Below are 22,479 nucleotides of genomic sequence, written 5' to 3'. Positions count from 1 at the left end.
ACCTAACCTGTCCTGAATATTGATCAAAGCAATACATTAAAAAAAGAATCATTTTTGATCGTGAAGAGTTTAGGTTATGAACTTCATGGTACAGTCTTCATTTTTATTATCATTGAATCATGATAAATATATTTAAATTTCATTTTCTTCAATTAGGGCTTCGTGTCATGTTACGGATTAATTCAAATAAGATTAAAAAATGTCAGTTCAATAATTTACAAATAGATAGATAGAATATAACGTTTCTCATGATGATAATTTTAAATTTCGGGTAGAAAACGGAACACTTTTCGGACCGGCGTAGGACATTTAAAATTATTGCCCATTACCGAATTACTCAAAAAAGGGCAATTAGAATGGATATAGAAAAACCTCCCTTGATAACACAACATTGATATAATTTGAAAGGGTTGCCAAACTTGGAATGGGCTTTGTTTTATGTTCTTGAAAAAAAATCTTATTCAGATATAAACAAATAATTATGATTGTTGGTCACGATCTGGAGACCAATCAATACTTGTAAAAAAGACAATTGTACAACAAATAAAATATATTTAGCATCGGATTGTGTTATAAATTAGTATTTTTCATTTTAAAATTGATAACAAATTATATTATTTTTGTGATAAAATTATAACAAAATTTTGGAAAAACTTTTTTTATCAACTAGTATAATTTGTAATATACATTTTGATATTTTTGCAAAATCCTGCAAAATTATAACAAATTATGTTATATAAATTAAGTTCAACATAATTACCTATGTTGATATAATTTTGACATGACCTTCTACTCACAAGACGAGCCAGCCTTGGGCTGAAAGTCTCTTTAATAAAGATATAAAAAAAAACCTTCTACTCGGGATCATATAACCAATACAACGAATGAATTTTCGTCTACTTTTGAACAAAGTTTAACAGGTGCAGAATAGTAGAAATCGGACCAGGTGAGCATCACTAAATTCGAAACAGGTGCCCTAAACTTGTTAATTTTTACTGTTGTACTAATTGTCCTGATTAGCACTAATGTGTTGAGTTAAAAAATAAAGTTTATCATTCAATGTGTCATTTGGGAAAACACACGATTACAATACAAACACCTGTTTCAAGCTATGGCCGTTATAAAACAAACTGAGAATATAGTTCAAATTAGAGACACACACCTGCCTGGTTTAAGTGAATCACATGTTTCCATACCGAAAGAGTGGATCAATTCTATGTTGGAACGAAGTGCTTTTTTTTTCTTTCATCATTATCATTTATCATACATATGTATGAACAATATTTGAGCATGAGCATAATGAGAACACCTCTGCACTCACCACGAATTCTTAAGGAATTTATTTGAAATCTGGGTGACCGTTACCTGCAAGAACTAGTCAAGTTGTAAGTAGGTATAGGATAGAAGATGGAAACGGTATAAAAAGCACATTTCCAGTTCTAGCGATTGCTAGAACATTAGAAATATATGGAAAAATACAAAGTAGGAGGAGTGTAACGGGCCTGGGATTGAACCCACCATCTCCTGCGTATGAGGCATTAGTGGTAGCCATATGACCACCAAGTCTGTTTCAAATAGATATAGAAATAGGTATGAACATTATTCGTGGAAATAGGGGAACGGTTCGGCACTTCATCTCATAACTCCCATTTCCATCCCATCAAAAACAAAGCATTTAAAAGCAATTTGATTTGTTTTTTTTGTGATATTTTTTTCAGCTGTGAGCACGTATGTTAGCAAAAAGAAGCAACAAGATTGGTACTGAATTTCTCTGTTTTGCGATGAGATAAATATATGTTCAGTGAGATGGAAAATGGAACAGTTCAATTACATAATGTTTAATACTGAATTATGGATAGAAATTATGTATGTGCAAACGTACACATAAACCCGTTTCGTTTTTACACGGGGGAAGCGTGCCGTGTGAAAAAAATCCGTGAAAAAAAATCCGTTTTGTTTCGAGAAACCGTGTAAAAAAAGCCGTGCGAAAAATATCCGTGTAAAAAAAATAACCTGGTTTTTGTGAATATGGGGGATGCGTTCGGTGTAAAAATAAATCGGTGCTGCGTGTTAAAAAAAAAAATCCGTTTGAAAATAATACGTGTATAAAACGAATCGGTTGTATTGAAAAGTTCATAAAATTTTAAAATAACAATCTTGTGAAATGGTTTTCGGTAATAATAATCTGTGTTACAATCTCAATCAGTAGTCGAATTTAATGCAATATTCGAGTGGTGAAATTACATTCTGACATTGCATTTAAAGATAATCACGACAGAGTTAAAATATGGTTGCCAACCTCATCTCGCGTTTTTGACGGCACAAATTCCAATTAAGCACATCTAAAAATATTTTTTCGGACATGCTGCAACAGAGCAAAGATGAAAACCATTTTAGTTGTTTACAGGGCCGGATTTATGGGGGGCAGGGGGGCCGTGGCCCCGGGCCCCCACAAATCTTATGTACCAAAACCAACCTTTTTTGTACATTTTGGGGCCCCCACATTCCGTCGGCCCCGGGGCCCCCTTCCGGCTAAATCCGGCCCTGGTTGTTTAGTATCATCGTATGTAGCCTCATGATATACAAATGCAAAAACGGTAACTTGGCTAAGAAACCTCGCAGTTAATAACTGTGGAAGTGGCTTAGGGTCTGTCTCATTTGGAGAATTAAACTTAAAAGTGACAGTTCGAAAATTAGCAAATAACCCAATCATAAGAATGGCTGGTGCTACCCAGCAATTCCAATAAAACATTGATGCAAAATGATTCGATATGTGTCAAAAGTAATCTTGCTCTGCGAGCAGGGTTATTCGATAATTATTGAAATGTCACTTTTAAGTTTAATTTCAGTATAATTCTTAAATTGAGACAGACCCTTAATGAACACTAAGCTGCGAGGCGGCTCTGTCCCAGTGTGGGGATGTAATGTCAATAAGAAGAAGAAGAAGAAGAACGAAAAGTACAATCGGAAGAGGATTCTCTACCGCACATACACTATAATAACAATAAGAGCATTACTTTACTTTACACAAACATCATGAAAGTACTCGTGACATTCCGTGTTAGAAGCTCATAATATTTAAAATTGGGTTTATGCTAAAGCGCAATAGCCTGACTAACAATTTAAATAAACTTTCAAAAATAGTTTTGTAACAACTTTTTTGTTTATGTACATCATAAAAGTAGTATTGTCTGAGATTCGTGTACACAACACTTAGCATGAACTGAAAAGACTAATGCTGAAGTGTCTGCTTGATAAATAACCACTTACATGAAATCTCTGTTTCTACTTCTACTTTTTAGTCATTCATTACCCTTCAGTCATAAGATTTTATCTTTCTTTTACACGATTACAACTTCAAAGATTCCAGCTCATTGCTATAAACGCATATCGCCAGACTCATGTTAGTCGAATGACACTATACACCGCTAGTCGGTGGCCATGTTTGCAATATGCATGTGAATTTTAGGTAATCATTATAATTAGTCTCCGATGGTGGTGATGGTGGATAGCGGCACTCATAGTGCATCTTGGAGCCGCCGGCAACGATTGGAGTTTGCATACAGGTGAATCCCATGACATTAAAAATTCAACAAACGCGAACCTCGGCGCACTTGAGACAACGCCGGACGTAAACGTTTCATAATTTATCGACAAAACTTTGTGATTCCCAATTAGAAAAGTGGTTATCACGGACGTCTTCGTCGTCGTGTTTTTCTGCTTTCCGAGGTGACAAAAAACCCTCCATCAAACAAGCAGCGGCACGCGATTTATGTTTGTCGCACCAAAGCATGAAACAGGAAAGTTGTTTTTTTCTGACAAATTGTGCGAAAAGCACCGTATTTTTGGGGTCATCGAGGCACTGAGTGACGGTAATTAAAAAAGGGCATGTGGCAGGTGCTAATAATAGAACCATGATTGGTTGGTGAATTTTCAATTACGAATCTCATTTCAATAATGAAATGATGATGTCGAATTGCAGAGTGTGGTAAGTAATTAACCTCAACATATAAAACATAGCCTTAACGAAGGTTAAATCTAGACCAACATTTGAAAAGGGCGTAACAGCCAAAATTTATTCCTTCTGATTCTTCGTCCACATACAAAGCTTTATATGTAGACGAAGAATCCGAAGGAATAAATTTTGGCTGTTACGCCCTTTTCAAATGTTGATCTAAATGTTCTAAAAATGACTAATGATCAAAATAAGCTTGTTTGCTTTTCCAACGTCAACTTCGAGATCTTAGAACAACACCAATCAGTTATGGCGGTTATGGCAATTAAATTTCCGTAAACCATTTACGCCATATTGGATTCTTCTACTCATAACTAATTGAGCGATGTAAACTAAATTATCACCAATAGCAAACCTTAGTGCGAAGTTTCCGATCCGTGAAGTTTAGACCAAATTCATTAGCTATTTCCGCCTAGACCTGTGAAGGTTTCTCCTCATTCCGCTAATAGATTTTCGAAACAAGAATGCGTGCCTAGCCAGCCTAGCCAGTCACGAAACTGAATGAAGAATGACGTTGTCCAATTATCGGAAACGGGGTGCGGTGTATTTACTTTTGATAGTTTTAGGAAAATATTTTTGGCGGTATTATTCCGAAGCCAAAACGAAAATTGGGCAACTGTGTTGATTCACAGAAGCAATGCTGACTTGCAAAAATGTTATTGTAATCAATTCCAGTAAAGCTAAATGTGAAGTGTTTGCAGTAAAAACTCCTTCCACTTCTACTGAAGCCTAAAATTGCTCACCTTTGTCGGACTAACTTTTCAAATTTGCTTCATTTCCCACCGGGCTTACTTTTCTTAATTTACTTCAGTAGCGGAGGACCTTCGTAGAAAGAAGCATAATAGTAAAAAACGTGAAACAAACACTATAAAAAGGGCTATCCCCAAAAAAAATCCCGTGTACCACCCACCAGAAATAAAAAACGTTCATCGTCATCACCGTTGCCGACTGTGACGAGTACTAAAAGCTGACTACAATCAGCACACTCAGCCGGCTGGAACGGAGCCTACACTTTACTGGAATGTTGGTTGCCTTTATGTCGGTTGAATAACTGTTTGCATCGGTGACAGTGTAGGTGAGTAATTCGGAGCATTGGAACGTTATCATCACTTGACTAAGCCTATCTGATTGTGTTGCCCAGCACCAATGACATTGCACATGACAGGTTCGCAATTTCATATCGTTTCCAAGGCAACTGCTTTCAGCAATTCAGTTGATTTATTGTTTGTGCTTATTGGCACATTGACGCCACCACGATTTGAAGTGGGTTTTAATTTGAGGATTTGTCTATCGAAAGCATTAAACAAATCGCGCTGATAACTGGTTTAAGCCTAGACTATTGCATAAGAGTAGAGTACTTTATATCCGTTACCACAGATATTTAGCCACGTCCGTGCAATGGCTGAGATTATTTACGCTACTTTGACAAAATTTACGCTACTCTATGCTAACATTGTGCTCTCAGTGCGCACAAAACACTGCACGATTTCAACATGATTGGTGCAATCTTTTCGCTAATCGACACCCTGCACAGCTGCCGGTGCAAAATTCCATTCTCTTAACTTGAAAAACCTAAGGAACGCGTACCCTCGTCAATCAATCGGATCTCACTACTTCTCGGAAGAAATCACGGAGCTGATGTGACAACCTGCAATCAAGTTTCAAGAACAACATCGACCCCATCACCATTATGAAATACATCTGTTTCAAAAATTGAACAATCGGGTGGTTCGGCAGTGGCACTAATAAACGAGCCCATCAAGCTGACCAGAGGTGCGCCACCTCCGAATGCACACCGCATGTCACAGAAAACAACGCAATCCACCTTTTCTATATCCTTCGCCCTACGATTACTTCGAGCTGTCCCAGGTAATCGATGCCGACAAAGCTGAAGGTACGTAGATGCGGCGTGACTCATTGTACTTGCGGAGTGGCCATCCTCGGACCAGCTTTGGAACGACAATGGCGCACCTTGCACCATACACAGGCCGTGGTAATGCTGGACTACCAGCATCGTGATCCGGTGGTCGTCCGTATGAATAACTGGGAACGCGCACGGTAGAGGTTCCGCCCGCTTCTGCTGCAGTTGTACTCATACTGAAGAAAAGATATTTTAGTTACCAGATAAAGATTGTCGCTGTCGTCGCTGTCCGTAACATCTTTTGCTGGCGAGGATAGGGGAGCTAAATGTCAAAGAAGGAAAATCCATACGACTTGACAGCTTGGTACCCAACATGTTCCGGACAGCAGAACAAAGGGAACCGAAGCGACAATCTTTATCTAGTAACCAAAATATCTTTTTACTGAAGTAATCGCATTCTGTGTCCACTGCTCCAGCTTCGTTGCTCACAGCGTCTCTATCGGCAGCTTTGCTTTTTTTCAGTTACAGTTCGACACGATTCGGAATACACAGACAATCGTTCAAAACACTTCGATAAGCGGCTCGTATCCACAAGAACCGCTTGTACCTTTACGTCGTGCATATCAACAGATGAGCCCGAAGTTCTTCTCGTACAGGATTTGCAGTCCTCGTACTCACACGCTGTTTATGTGTTTTCTGAGTTCATATCAAGCTTCGTAAGCTGGTCTGCCACGTCCAGCTTCGTTGGTACCCATTGTCAATCTTCTAATCTTGTTAGGTACAGGATCTCTGCCATGCGAAAACCAAAGAAGTGCTTGTATCGACGCTGATCGGGCGGGGTCCACAACGCGCACCGTCTGTAAAGTTCCTGTAGCGAGTACCGCTGCTAGAAGCTCTAGATGTGGAATCTACAGCTGCTTCAACGGTTTCACCTTTGTTTAACATGTCACCACCGTGCACTCCTCCTCGTTCCATGGCTCGAAAATACGGCACACATCCGTATACCGTGCCGATCGCATCCGCAAAACATTCAGCTGCTCGTCCTGGACCTCATCCGATCGTGCATCGCCAAGTAGCAGCGTAACAACGTGAATGCCTGGTAAGGTGATTCCATGAGCCGCATGTCCTGGACGACGAATCCGACCAGATCAAACTGTGCAATCACGTTGATGAGCATGACTCTTGTATAGACCGATTTAGTTGCTAGAATAGGTCCTAGACCAACCGTATCCTATACAATGCACTGCACGTGCTCGTGCTGAAATGCATCGTCGATCCGATGCTTTGCTCTCCAAACTCATCCAAAACCACGCCAGAATGTGACACTTAGTACTGATCTGAATAGTGCTCGGCGTTCAGCACGATTGAATTGGCAAGGCCTTAATCCGTCGAACGGCCATCGGGTAGCTGTCTAGAAATCTTCTCTCGTCCTGGCGGCACAGCAACCCTGTTTCAAATCGATCGTCTACTCGCTTTGTCGTCGTCTGAAAGGAACTCTTCTTGTCTGCTTCTTCTCCACCGGTTCTGGAACGACATACGACATGAAGTAGACAGTGTTTCATCCAACACGTACTGCTGCCACATCAAGTCATGCGACTGCAGTTGACTATTGAGGATCGAGCGGCGAATTTTGTTTGGAAGTTTGACAGCATGCTGCAAGATATTCGTGCCTGCATTGCCGAACGTCCGATCAAAACAAACACGGGTCAAACACGACCGATGACCTTGACGCGTCAGTATGGCAGCACATGGCCGATGGCACACTGACGCGTGTGCGTGCTCGAACGCGTTTAAGCACTCGTGCAGCAGATTATCAGTCTTGGACGCGTTCGCGCACGCACCCACCGGAAACCGAATAATTGCCTAAATGCGCGGCCAGCGATCATTGTCCTATTCTGTTGCAGTTTGGGACAAATGCTTGTTGCGAGTTGAGTTTGACCCAATATTTAAAAGAGAGGACAATTTTATTGTCATTGGCAAAGTGGTAGTTTTACATTTGCTGCAAGTGATTATAAAATGAAGATTCCTGTCCTTGCTGACGATCCTTCTTCCAGGAACGGAACGGTATCATACCATATTGTCGACGTAGAGCGTCACCGTCATCAACCGGAAAACCACTGTACAGTCCAACTTCGCTTTCTGTATTTGTACCCGCATGCTCTGGCAGACTGCATAGACTTCCAGTCTGTCGACTTCTCGTAGCGGTTCTGCGATGTTCATTTGCCTTAATTTTTCACAATATCGGATCAAATAAGGTTCGCTTGCAAATTCAGCAAAACCGACCACATGCTACGATAAACTTCATTTCTGTTGGACTCGTGCTCTTTACATACTCAGACTCCTTCTTCCAATGACTATCTTTTCCCGGCAGTTCGTTTGTCGACAGCGTGGCGAATTCCACTACATTTGGAGACATCGAGAAATATGTCGGCCGTAAAGTTGGTGTACATCATCAGCAAACTGTCCACTCTAACCTGCTTGTATCGGACCTATGAGCCAGCCTATTGCTCGGCGACAGCTTGTTGACCAAGTCTTGCACCAGCATTCGGGCTTTCCAGGTGGTCGTACAGTTAAACGGCATCTAATTGGTCGTAAAACTGCTTCACCGTAATGCCGAAATTTATAAACGCTGAAACGTTCCTCACCTTCGTTAGCATCGTCTTCAGCATCTTCTCTGGCTTCCTAAACGGATTCCAAGGGTCTCAAATCACGTGAGAAACAGAATCAGGCCTAAATAACCGACTACAGGCCTGTTGCTGCCCCTCGAGCTTCAATCGACACATAGCCACCGCCCCTCACCTGTTCTGTTCATATGACGGCTTCTTTTAGCTGGATAGTTCGACTCGCTTTCGTCTTTTTCGCAGAACCCATACTCAACGACGACGATTTCAGACACTTCCTTCACTGGTTTAATTGACTTGGATTTGTTTGCTTGAATAACCCTCCTCGGCTTCCAACGGAAGTCCTCCTGACTGCTCGTTTGCTTTCGTTCACTGTTATGGAACGTACACACGGTCAAGCAGTTTGACCAACATTGACTCCACCTTTTCTATGAGAAGTTGAACCGTTCACGTAAGGGCCACGTGCCACAGCCTGATATGTGTAAGGACATAAACGGGAACCTTCTTACGAACTAGCGTGAGGTGATCCAAAGGTGGCGGCAGCACTACGAAGAACACCTGAATGGCGATGTGGCAGACGAAGATGGCGGTATGGTGATGGACCTGGGAGAACGCGCGCAGGACATAATTTTACCGGCTCCGAATCTCCAGGAAATCCAGGAGAAGATTGGCCGGCTGAAGAACAACAAAGCCCCTGGGGTTGACCAACCACCAGGAGAGCTATTTAAACACGGTGGTGAGGGTCATTACCAAGATTTGGGAGGAGGAAGTTTTTCCGCAGGAGTGGATGGAAGGTGTCGTGTGTCCCATCTACAAAAAGGGCGATAAGCTGGATTGTAGCAACTACCGCGCAATCACATTGATGAACGCCGCCTACAAGGTACTCTCCCAAATTTTATGCCGTCGACTAGCACCAACTGCAAGGGAGTTCGTGGGGCAGTACCAGGCGGGTTTTATGGGCGAACGCTCCACCACGGACCAGGTGTTCGCCATTCGCCAAGTACTGCAGAAATGCCGCGAATACAACGTGCCCACACATCATTTATTCATCGACTTCAAAGCCGCATATGATACAATCGATCGGGACCAGCTATGGCAGCTAATGCACGAACACGGTCGTCGACATAGATATTATGGCACGTAACTTTGACAAGATGGAGGAAGCCTACATCAGACTGAAGAGGGAAGCTAAGCGGATCGGACTAGTCATCAACACGTCGAAGACGAAGTATGAAGGAAGAGGAAGATGTTCAAGAGAAGACAATGTGAGCCACCCACCGCGAGTTTGCATCGGTGGTGACGAAATCGAGATGGTAGAAGAATTTGTGTACTTGGGCTCACTGGTGACTGCCGAAAATGACACCAGCAGAGAAATTCGGAGACGCATAGTAGCTGGAAATCGTACGTACTTTGGACTCCGCAAGACGCTCCGATCGAATAGAGTTCGCCGCCGTACCAAACTGACAATCTACAAAACGCTCATTAGACCGGTAGTCCTCTACGGACACGAGACCTGGACGATGCTCGTGGAGGACCAACGCGCACTTGAAGTTTTCGAAAAGAAAGTGATCCATCGTTCACACCGCGAAAATCGGAAGACTGCGGTGGGCCGGGCACGTAGCCAGAATGTCGGACCGTAACCCGGTGAAAGTGGTTCTCGACAACGATCCGACGGGCACAAGAAGGCGAGGTGCGCAGCGGGCAAGGTGGATCGATCAGGTGGAAGATGACTTGCAGACCCTCCGTAGACTGCGTGGTTGGCGACGTGTAGCCATGGACCGAGCCGAATGGAGAAGACTCTTATATACTGCACAGGGCACTTCGGCCTTAGTCTGAATAAATAAATAAATAATAAATAATATGACTCCACCTTTCGTTTATTCAAACATCCATCAAGTTTTACCAACAGCGGCACGAACAATCAATTTATTCGACCAACAATATCACACACGCACGACCGAAGCGCCAACTTGAGCACCAACCAGCCGCAAGCTGTCAAATGGTTGTTCGACCAACTCCACACACGTTCGAGCAAAGCAGCAGCCGAAGCGTTTTCTGAGGGGCGGCGTCAATGTTCGTCAAACTGCTTGACTGGTGTGTATGTTGCATTACAGCCACTCGACCACCTTCCGGTCCGGTTCACTCTTCGACTTCCCGCGCCATCTTTGTCCTTGCACGTATTCACTCGTTTGACACACTCGTGTTAAATTTCTTTGAGATTGCGTCTCGCTTGTCCGAAAATTTCTTCACCGCGATCTCGCATCTCCGAAGCATCCCCGTTCCTGATTATTTAGGATGCCATTCCTTCCACACGTTTTTCGCCACTATCTGCCTCGCGAAGGCCTTTTCCTTGAAAACTACCACTACTTGGGACACACTTATAGGCAAAGAAAATTACTATTGACAACCACTTGGTCAACATCAGCTGACAAAAAATGGTGTTTACTCCTCCCATATTAGACCCAGTCAACATCCTCGGACATTGAGTCCGCCATCGAGCAGAATAAACATTGCTTGTCCTTGGAAAGTAAAGAAGAATCCGATTCACCCACAGGACCCACAAATTCTCCAAAATAAGCTCTTTTTATTAATAACAGTTCAAACTGTAATACAATCTTATGACAATGCAAGGAATATAATCACATATTATAAAAGCACACCTTGTCCTGTATAAGTAAATAAAGCATATGCTTCCATCTTCAATTGATGTTTTTTTCCTGGACAAAGTCAAAGGAAAATATAATTTTATCTTTCTAAGAATACATTTCTGGACTGATTTGCGATTTGGGCGAAACTTATTTTGTAAACAAACATTGGAAGGCAAATTTCTGCTTAAGTAAAGATTTTCTGAGAAAACCGCCATATGTATCTGACAGACGACGAAACTATACGAATTTTTTTATATTGACAGCACTATTTGAAATACCTAAAAACCGGTATTTTACGTCTCTAATACCGGTATTTTCGGTACTCAAAATTGACCGGTGATACCGGTCGGCCAATCTAATTATTTCTATGCTGATTCATTTTGCTAGTAGTATACGGCAGTTCTTGTTTGATCCATCTTATCTAAGATTTAGACTAGAAAGTAATTTAAAAAAAGAACGGTAATCCCGTGTCTTAACTAAAACTATGTTTTTGGCTGGTTCAAATATACTGCGGGGCAAGAAGAGCATCCCTACGGGGCAAGAAGGGCACCCTTCTAATAATCAATTCAAAATTATTTCTAACTAAAATGCATTAGAGCACCAATATTAACAAAAAATAATTCGCATGGGCCATATTAAAACAATGAAACTGTTTTTGGAATCGATAAGTTATTATACCATTGGCACCATCAAAATCACATTGAATCAAATTGTTTTAGTATTTTGTATATTATTTGATTGTTTAAAAATGGAGTGCTCATCTTGCCCCATATGAGATAAATTATTCTAATATAATTAAGCATGGTCAAACATTTCACTGTGAATATTTTAAACTGCCCTAGAACATACTTTGATGACACATAAGATGTGTACTTGGTCAAGATTTTCATTTAAAAAAATGTGTTAGCTTTTTAAAATTTTATATTCTAATGATGATTTTTTATAAGAAAATCCAATTTTCTAATAAAATTAATTTATTATGCTAATTTATCTGTCTTTCAGATTCATTTTTTTATCATATTTCTTTTAGCTTCAAGTCTTTTGTTGGACTGTTTAACAGAGTGTGGGGTTCTTTCGAGAGAAAAAGTCATAATAGCCGTAAAATTAAGGGGTGCTCTTCTTGCCCCAGGTGGCGATCTTACCCCGTCCTCCTCTGTTGTCTTTTTGATAAAAAGAACATAACTAAATCGCTCTTTTTTGGTATAATTGTGATTAGAGCTGTGTGCTTAATAAATGAAATGTGTGGAGCAATTTTATCTTCATTTCTGTGAGTTTTGAAATGACTTCAGTTCTTCAGTTTCTTAAGTGAAGAAATGAAGTCGTTTCAAAATTCACAACGCTCTACAAATCTTATTCATTATCTCTAATCACAATTTTGCCAAATCACCATTATGCTGAAGAACTTGCCAAACAGGGTGCAACCGTATGCCGTGAGCAACATTTGTGCGTCTGTTGTTTGTCCGCCCCATGATCCGTGTATTGACTGCCTCGTCGTTTCGTGTTCCGTCGAATTGATTGTTCGCAAGATCTAAGTTGCTAACTTCCAAGTGTGTTGCCTCCTAAAACAATTTATTTAATGATTTTGTTTCTGAATATGCTCTTAATGCTCTCTTAAGCTCTTAAAGCTTAATGATGCATTTGATCCAAATTTGGGTTGTCAATGTTTAAAGAGAGAATGAAATTCTTATTGTCAATTATTCTTATTGGATGCACAAACGAGTTTTCGTTAGCAGTTTCTAGCAGTTTCTGCTAGTATGGACAATAGGGCAGTTCAAATTTCAAAAATGTTAGAAAATTCCAACTCCCATATGTCTATTAGCATCATTTTGATAATATAGGAGTCCTGGCAAAATTTCAGGCAATTTGGTGGCCATTTAGTGGTGGCGCGAAGTCAATTTATGTTTATATGGAAATTTGTATGGGAAAAACTTAAAATTTATTCAAGTCTCCCTACAACTGTCTGATTGTGATGAATTCAAATAAACATCACCAACCTCCCTTTTTGGAATCTATATAAATGAGACCTCCGGATAACGCATTAGTTATGAGTGGATTGAACACTTCTATTGACAGTATGAATATGAGATAAATGGCTAAAATGGTGTAATCAGCCTCAACGTAGCAGTGGAAATATAAATCAAAATTAATGAGTTAGCCACTGGTTGAGCTCAAATAGATTTCAAAAATGGAGGTTGGGGATGTTTATTTGAATTCATCACGATTTGAGAGTTTTAGGGGGATTTGAATAAATTTTAAGTTTTTCCCATACAAATTTCCATATAAACATAAATTGACTTCGCGCCACCACTAAATGGCCACCGAATAACCTGAAATTTTGCCAGGACTCCTATATTATCAAAATGACGCTAATAGACATATGGGAGTTGGAATTTTCGAACATTTTTGAAATGTGAACTGCCCTAATGGACAACTTCAAGGCTGGGACAGGACTTGCTTTCAGGCAATTGCTGTCACAAACTGTCAGATGCATCCAGATCCTGTTTATGTGAAAGTTTTGATATCCCACAGAAAGTATTCCGCATGATTTTGATTTACTAGATATTTTCACTTTGCAAATTATCTTAATATCTAGACAGCTATATGTTAAACAGTTATGAATGTGTTTCATTATCGATATAAAAATCATTATGAAAATAAGTTTACAAATTCTCGAATTGAAAACACTTTGATTGTGCTGAGAAAAGTCTATTCTGGGCTTAGGTAAAACAGTTGAAACTCAATGTGATGAAAAGAAGAACAACTGTGTCAAAACAAGGAAATGCAAGCGCAATGTATAGGATGAAGATGGAAACGATATGGAGTTCATCATTTTTAGTTGTAGCTATTGTTAGGTCGAAAGAGATGAGAAAAAATACAAAGTAGGAGAATGCAACGGGCCTGGGATTGAACCCGCACTCAGCGAATTGAACCGAAGTCAGTTTTTTCTAACTAATCTAAACTTTCTAGAATAAAAATTGAAAATAATGCTTGCACCTAGATATTTTATTAGAACAAATCAATTAGATTTTCAATATATTTTCATTTGGACCGTCTACTTACAATGTAAGAACATCTGTAAGCAAAATAAACATTAATTTATCAACATCATAACGACCAACATTTTCGAAGGCATTACAACTAGATCTATTTGTCAGTTATAATTGAAATTGTTCATAACATATGAAAAAATAGTCATATTCCACAACCCATGGAGCAAATTCTTTCATCATAACAAAATTGAATATCATGCATTTTCGGTCAATGAATCAGACTCCGTCTCACTACAATTAAGTCAATTTTTATTAACCTTCCGACATAGTTCCAGCTGACGGATAGACTTATTAATCGCCTCGCATAAATACATATCTAAGATACACTTTGCTGCTAAAGAATGATTTTAATTTGATATTCAAGGGTATAACATCCTCGAGCGCGTAACAAACTTCCAGGGTAACGCATTTATGGTAAGCAAATTACTTCTCGTACAGTCTAGCTTACTCACGCTGCTGCCTTTCTCCAGTTTTACCTGACTCATTTCTCAACTCGGTAAATTTATTATGTTGCATGCCTTCCAGGGGCTCCAATTGACCTAGTGAGGGGTATCACCGCTTCGCAATCGATGATTGAGCCTCAGATATTGTTCTGATTAGTAGCATTTCATAAAGTAGTGCATGTGAATAAATTTAGGCCATGACCGGCATTGAAAGCCTTTACATAAAAGTATTGTGAAGGAAATATTACTGAGCTGAACATTTATCCAAATAGGTATGTAATGTCATGAAAAAAAAACGAGTAGGGATACTCAACGTCATTGAGTTTACGTCCTTTTTGAGAAGCAAGCCCCCATTTTTTGCTGATTGTTTCCTTCCTTCCTTCCTGATCCGAACGAAACCTCACCATAACGAGTATTTGGCTACTCGCTCGGGACCATCGAATTAACCACGAACCCGTCAGGTCAGGTGTCGCAATGACTGTCCGCTCCATATAGGGATTGGGATAAAGCCCACCGCACTAACAAACGTAAACAGGTTATGGAAAATGGGGTCGTAATCAAAACAATTGCAGAGTGCTAAGCAATGTAGGACATACCCTCGAATGGGTTTGCATTTATTATGAAAGGTTCTACATTTTCGCTCGATATACAATTTTGAGGAATTAGTTGATTTATTTCGTAACCATACATAAAATCAGATTTGAATACAATTTATTCCATTAATAACCATTCTCCAGTCCCAACCATCCTCTCACGCTGGTTCATAGCTCTAAACCATATGCGCTTACCGATGACAGCCTGGCGTTGACCAACCTCACCAGAAGAAAACGTAATCTAGTCCACGATAGTCACCATTCGCATCGGGGGGGTAGTGCTCCTGCTCTGCTCAGTTCATGCTGATGCCTTTTCACTTTTCCAGCACTCATCTGCGGAATGCTGGTTCTGACGCACATGCCGTTTTTCTTTCGCCAAATGCACCCACAAATAAACGAGAAAAAAAATACGAAGAAACTAATCGACATTAAGAGAGAGAGAGGGTTTTTTCCTTCCCCGTGCTCGATGGCAAGTCTTGGTTTTTGTTTCCTTACTCTGGCTAAATATCAATGTCGGTAAACGATTTACATAGGTTTATGTTATGGAACAGTGGTTCCCAAGACAGAAATGTATTCGTATTAGTTGAATTAATGTGTGCCGGTTATTTCGAGATGAAGCAACTAAGAGTTGAATTTTCCCGAATAAATAGAATGTGTTTAACGAGAGAATTCACAGCGACAAAAATGAAAAGAAAAACCGTAGGTATATTTTCTAATTGGAATAAATATGGCAAGGAGGACTGGAAAAGCAATAATTGGGCTTATAGCTCGCAAATATTTACATTCCGATTTCCGACAGTTAAAGATTAAAGGAAGAATCATGGGTCCGGGCCATTTGGTTTAAAGATTATTTAGCTTATTGAACATTAGTTATTTTTTTGACCTGTGACGATAGTGAAGGTGAATTTGCTTAGCGGACATTTATGGTCTGTCTCATTGTCACAAATTATATGGAAACTAATGAATTGTAATTCAATCCCGATTAAATGGACTTATGTTGATTTTTGAATGTCAAGAACATGAGGATTTGTAACCTTTTCATTATGGGATTGATAAAATACTAATGAAGGTTTATGAAACGTCTTTCGCTAAGGTGGGGCCAGCCACTTTTTGAAACCCATTTTTTCACAACTTTTCAAAAAAGCTTTATTACGTGTTATCTGTAACATATTTATATGACTACTCACGGGTAATGCATTTGCGACTTCCTGGACTACCAAATAGCACATAGCTTGCATAAATTGCGTTGAAAAGTATACAGTTATCAAGGTATTACCTTAAGGGGGGGGCATATTATACCGTCTTACCCTATCACGGACACGCCAGCTAGTCCGGAGATCGCGAAGTGAAAAAAATAATGTCTGCATGGAAGTGCAGAAAACTAATTGGGAGTTCGCGATTGTACGTGTTTTATATCGGACGCGGTTCCGGGTGCATAGTGCTGTTTCGCTAGTTTGCGATTGAAAGTGTTTATATTGTTTATATTGAACGCAGAACGATTGCGCGATCATAGAAGTGTTTGGTTCTGCTTTGTGCAGGTGAGTAAATTAATTAGAAAATAAGAAAACAAAACCTTCAGTGTGCGTTTGTTCGCGTTTTATATTCTGGTCAAAGTCAGTCAAAGCTAAGGATACGCTCAGAAATCCCTTATCAATACCTCCTTGAAAAAGTTCCGGAAATATCCTCCTGGAAATCCACCAGGAGTCCCTACTGAAGTTCTTTCTGAATTTTCTCCAGAAGTTTCTCCTGGAGTCTTTCAGGAGTTCTGGAAAAGTTACTCTTAGAATACCTTCAAGATTTCCTTCCAGAATTTCTCCTCCAGGGCTTCTTCAGAAGTGCGTTCAGGAGTTCCTCCAGAACTTTCTCTTAGAATTCCTCATTTGTCAAAAAGTGTTTCAAAAAAAATACTCCCTAAATTTCTTCATGAATTCCTACCGCCAGCTTATTAAGGTGGCTTTCTATAGATTACCTTTCTTACTATTCAACTATTCTTTTCCTGTGATACTCACGAAGATGCAGAGTCTTCTTCGATCTCTTGTAGCAGTAAGTAACGATGTCACCGAATCCCCTCGGTGTCAGCGAAGCAACGCGTCAGAAGAGCATTGACGCGCCGACGCGTACGCGAGATGACAGCGAACGTCCGAAAGGAGGGAATGGCAAATCCGTCAGTCATGGTGACGAGACAGAAATTAATGAAAACGAAGACTAAAACGTGATTCCGAAGAACAAAGCATACATAGTTATAGTGTTATATGGAAATATTCCAAAATCCCTACGAATGTTGTTTGCCTTAAATCTAGTTTATACTTATCTACTTTCTTAAAACTACGGTAAAACAATCTTATATAAGGTGTTTAAAGTGGATTCCTTAATTTCCGATATCAATTAATTATCCTATTAGTTGCCTGGGAATTCTATCCGCCGATTTGGTGCACGAGTCCAATTCTGATAACGATATCGGTTGGTGTTACGGGTTAGTAATGGTAAATCATTTGACTATCGTTAAACAAGTTATAACGTTGTGCGCTTTTAGTAGGGTTCCGAAGAAGCAGTTAGCCAGTATTGGGAGACCGGTAGAACGATTCTAAAGCACTAAACGTAAGATTAGAGTTTGTTGTCTCCAATATGTATGTATTCTAACTGATTCACCTTAATATAGGATTTTAAAACCCTGTCTTGCCAAATAAAGGGAATTCTGAACTCGGAAACCACGTCTCTTTGTTACCGTGTGACACAAGTAACAAATTTTTAAAATCGTTTACCGAAGGATGTCGCTCCCGACTGGCGCTGCAGATAACGTTGCCGAAACAGGTAAGAACTCTGCTATCCGATCCAAAGGCGCGAATGATGAAGACCCCCCTCTAGATCTCAATATCAATGTAAATAAAGATCCTCTTCTCAACCCACCCAGACTGGTGGCGTTAGAAAAACCCCCTCAGTCAAAAGTACGTCGTCGAGAAATAAAGAAGTGTCCCGGGCAGGCGCGGCACAAACAGTTACCTATAGTTGCCGAACATGTAAGCTAGCAGATGATAGTCGTATGGTTCAATGCGACAATTGCGATGCATGGCATCATTACGGTTGCGCGGGAGTAGACGATAAGGTCGGTGATGTTTCGTGGAAATGCGTAAAGTGCGTAGAGAAGGTGGATAAACAGCGACAAACGAGATCTAAAACTAAAAGTGCTAGGAATAAGGATGCTCTAGGTTCCGAGCAACATAAGCTGTTAGTCGTGGCTACTAAGCTAGCTGAGGAAAAGTATCACAAGTCTGCAAAGCTTCGAAAGGCGTCATCAGTAAAATCGGGAGAATCAAGGAAGTCTTCCCGAACACACCTACAATTAGAGCTACGTAAGCTCGACGCAGAGCGTACCTTGCTGGAAGACAAGCAGAAACTGATTGAGAAGCAGTACAGTGTCCTTCATGAATTGGCGGAACTTGAAGAAGGGATTTCAGAAGACAATCGAGAAGAAAACGCTGTTTCTAAAGTAAATGACTGGTTATACGCGGACAGAAACTCGAGCAAACAGGAGGAAACGGCGTCGAGCGACGAGTGTTCAGACACCGGACCATCTGAAGGAGATAGTTCATCGGAGGAAGAAGAACAGAAACAGGCGCTTGCTAGTAGCTTTCACCCCGTAGGCGCTCTACACCGCAGACAAAAGTAACGAAGCAGCATAGGAAGACTACGTCGACCAGCAACCAATTAAATTGTAGCCTGAGTCGTAGTCAACTTGCAGCGCGACAAGTCGTAGCGAGAGATCTGCCTGTGTTTACGGGGAATCCAGAAGAGTGGCCAATGTTTCTGTCCACCTACGTGAGTACTTCACAGATGTGCGGCTACACAGCAGATGAAAACATGATGCGGTTGAGGAATTGTCTCAAAGGTGACGCGTTTACAGCAGTAAAAAGCTTTCTCATGAACCCGTCGACAGTTAACAGAGCAATCGATGCGCTCAAGTTGCGGTTCGGACAACCCCGATTCGTGATTCAGTCTTTAAAGGATAAAATCCTTGCGATGCCGCCGTTGAAGCCGGATTCCATGAATAGAATGATCGATTTTGCATTGGCTATTCAGAATTGGGAAGCAACGATCGAAGCGTGTGGACAAAAAGAGTTCTTGCGCGATACTTCTTTACTGGCCGATATAATTGCAAAGCTTCCAGCGTCAATGAAGTTGGAGTGGGCTCGTCATACTAGGAGTCTACGGAAAGTTAATCTACCTGCGTTTAGTAGGTGGATATACGACATTGCTGAAGATGCTTGTCTAGTTTCCGAACCATGCAAGGTTCAGGAGTCTCATCACAGTCAGGAAACTCGCAAGAAGTCGAAGGCCTTCCTGAATACTCACACAGAGTCGCAATTCAGGACCAACGATGATCTGCGTGAATGTGCTGGAAGCACATCGAAGACGACCGAGACGAAGAAAAAGGAGTACACCAACCATTGCCTCATCTGTCGAGGGCCTTGTGCTTCACTTGCAAAGTGCGGACGTTTCAAGGATCTTTCCTACGACGGTAGGTGGGCAGCCGTACGTGAAGCTCGAGCCTGCCGAAAATGTTTGAAGCAGCATAAAGGAGGATGCGAGTCTAAAGATTGCGGAGTGAATGGCTGCACCTACAAACATCATCCGTTACTGCACAAGGCACTCAATGTTCAATCACCAGCGGTCAAGATTTTCCCAAAGCGCGATGAACAATCGTGCAACACTCATCAGTCCGGATCAAGTGTCGTTCTTTTTCGCTACGTTCCAGTGGTTGTGTACGGCAGTGAAAGTGTAGTCCAGTGTTACGAGTTTCTCGATGACGGATCCTCAAAATCGCTTATGGACGACGAACTAGCAAAACAGCTGAACCTCTCTGGAGAGCGGTTTCCATTGTGCCTTAAGTGGACTGGTGGCCTTCATCGCGCGGAGGACGATTCAAGGAGCGTAAATATTGAAATCTCAGGACTAAAAGGGAAACGCTTTGAATTTCAGGATGTCCGCACGGTAAAGGAGCTACTATTGCCGAGCCAAACGTTAGACATTCAAGAACTTCAGTCGAAGTACTCACACTTAAAAGGTGTTCCTGTTCAATCCTACCAAAGTGTCCGACCTCGTCTTCTAATAGGAGTTCAGCATGCTAACGCAACACTCGTGCGCAAAAGTCGAGAAGGAAAGCCAGGGCAACCGATAGCAATCAAAACCAACCTTGGATGGTCGATCTACGGCGGAGCTCCGATGGGACAATCTGTGAACATGGTACACTACACGTACCACGTATGCTACTGCGACCACGATAACGACGACGGTTTGGAGCTCGCAGTGAAAAATTATTTTTCCCTAGAAAGTTTGGGCATCGTTTGTTCAACAAAACAGGTTCGTTCCAACGAAGATGAACGGGCAATTACTCTTTTACGAAAGCTCACTCATTTCAACGGAGAAAGGTACGAAACTGGTCTGCTTTGGAGAAGCGATGGCGTGCAGTTGCCAGACAACAAGGCGATGGTACTGAAGCGATTCCAACATCTTGAACGCCGTATGGAAAGAGATCCAGTCCTAGCGCGAGAAGTGAAAGCGAAGCTAGCAGATTACATCGCAAAAGGTTATACACGGAAACTGACCCCAGCGGAACTAAAGGAGAAGCACGAGCGAGTGTGGTATTTGCCGATATTTCCTATTACCAACCCTAACAAACCTGGAAAATTGAGGATAGTCTGGGATGCAGCTGCCGTGACCAACGGAGTTTCCCTGAATGCTGAACTGCTAGCTGGTCCCGACTTGCTGACGCCGCTTATAAATGTACTCTATAATTTTCGTGAAGGTCGTTTCGCAGTTTGCGGCGACTTGCGTGAAATGTTTCACCAAGTGGCTGTACGCGCAGAAGATCAGCATTCCCAACGATTCTTCTTCAGGGACGGAGGAAAGGGGAAAGAGCCTGGGATTTATGTCATGAAAGTTATGACGTTCGGGGCGGCATGTTCCCCTGTAACCGCGCAGTTCGTAAAGAACCTTAACGCAGAACGCTTCAGGGAACAGTTCCCGGCTGCGGCTAGGGCAATCGTACGCTGCACTTACGTAGACGACATGTTGTGCAGTACTGAAACGGAAACAGAAGCCATTGACCTTGCGAAATCCGTCTGGTTCATTCACGATCAAGGTGGATTTGAAATCCGTAATTGGATGTCCAATTCTCCGACTGTTCTTGCTGCATTACGTGGGGACTCTGGAGTGGGAAAAAGCTTGGACCTTTCATCAACCCTAGCTACTGAAAAGGTATTGGGAATGTGGTGGTGCACCCAGACTGATTGCTTTGTCTACAAGATCATCATGGCCAGAGGTGGGGAGGAGCTACTTTCTGGTGTTCGTCGGCCTACAAAGCGAGAGGTCTTACGTACTGTCATGACCATCTACGATCCCCTGGGTCTAATAGCCAACTACTTGATGTACCTCAAGGTGTTACTTCAGGAAATCTGGCGATCAGGTACAGGCTGGGATGACGAAATCAATACGCAGTGTTTTGAAAAATGGCAGATCTGGTTCAGACTTCTTCCCGAGCTTGAAAGTTTACAAATCCCGCGTTGTTACAGGCTTCAGACGACGATTGGAGCGCAAACGAAGATCCAGCTGCATATATTTGTCGATGCCAGTGAGAGCAGTATGGCAGCCTTAGTGTACCTCCGTTTCGCAGAGAAAGGGATAATCGAGTGCTCGCTCGTCACAGCGAAGACCCGTGTAGCCCCGCTAAAGTACCTCACTATTCCTAGGCTCGAACTGCAGGCAGCTCTCATTGGTGCTCGGCTAGCACGCAACGTTCTCCAAGGAGTAGATATCAACATCTCGCAATGCATCTTTTGGACGGATTCGAGGAATGCTCTATCGTGGATTCGCGCAGACCACCGACGATACAACCAATTTGTGGCAGCTAGAGTTAGCGAAATCCTTGACCTTACGAACGTCTCCAATTGGCGATGGGTCCCAACGAAATGGAACGTTGCCGACGAAGGCACTAAGTGGCAGCATCGTCCTTTGTTTACACATGAGAGCAGATGGTGTAAAGGCCCTGAATTTCTTTGGCAACCAGAAGAAGAGTGGCCTACCATGCCGAGACCATTGGAAGGGACAATAGAGGAACTACGCGCCAACGTTCACGTGCACTACGACACTACGAGGCTGAAATTTTCTACGGAACGGTTCCGTACATGGGGAGCTTGATCCGCATAACTGCTTACGTTTTCGGTTTATCAAGAACGCTCGTTCAAAACCGCC

The 22,479-nt window shown here is 41.7% G+C and overlaps 2 protein-coding genes across 28 annotated transcripts in view; one reads left to right on the top strand and one right to left on the bottom strand.

Annotated features, from left to right (window-relative positions):
- The window catches only part of LOC134227416 (plasma membrane calcium-transporting ATPase 1), a 239,585-nt gene that overhangs the window by 106,944 nt on the left and 110,162 nt on the right, over positions 1-22,479 (bottom strand). The window lies entirely within an intron of this gene.
- On the top strand, positions 19,030-22,425 carry LOC134223139 (uncharacterized). The gene has a single exon (XM_062702277.1). The coding sequence runs from the start codon at positions 19,030-19,032 to the stop codon at positions 22,423-22,425; it is 3,396 nt and encodes a 1,131-aa protein (XP_062558261.1).

The sequence above is a fragment of the Armigeres subalbatus genome, chromosome 3 (genome assembly GCF_024139115.2).
Source record: "Armigeres subalbatus isolate Guangzhou_Male chromosome 3, GZ_Asu_2, whole genome shotgun sequence".
Classification (NCBI taxonomy): Eukaryota; Metazoa; Arthropoda; class Insecta; order Diptera; family Culicidae; genus Armigeres; species Armigeres subalbatus.
Note: the sequence above shows the minus strand (reverse complement) of the source record. Positions and strands in the feature narration are given on the sequence as shown.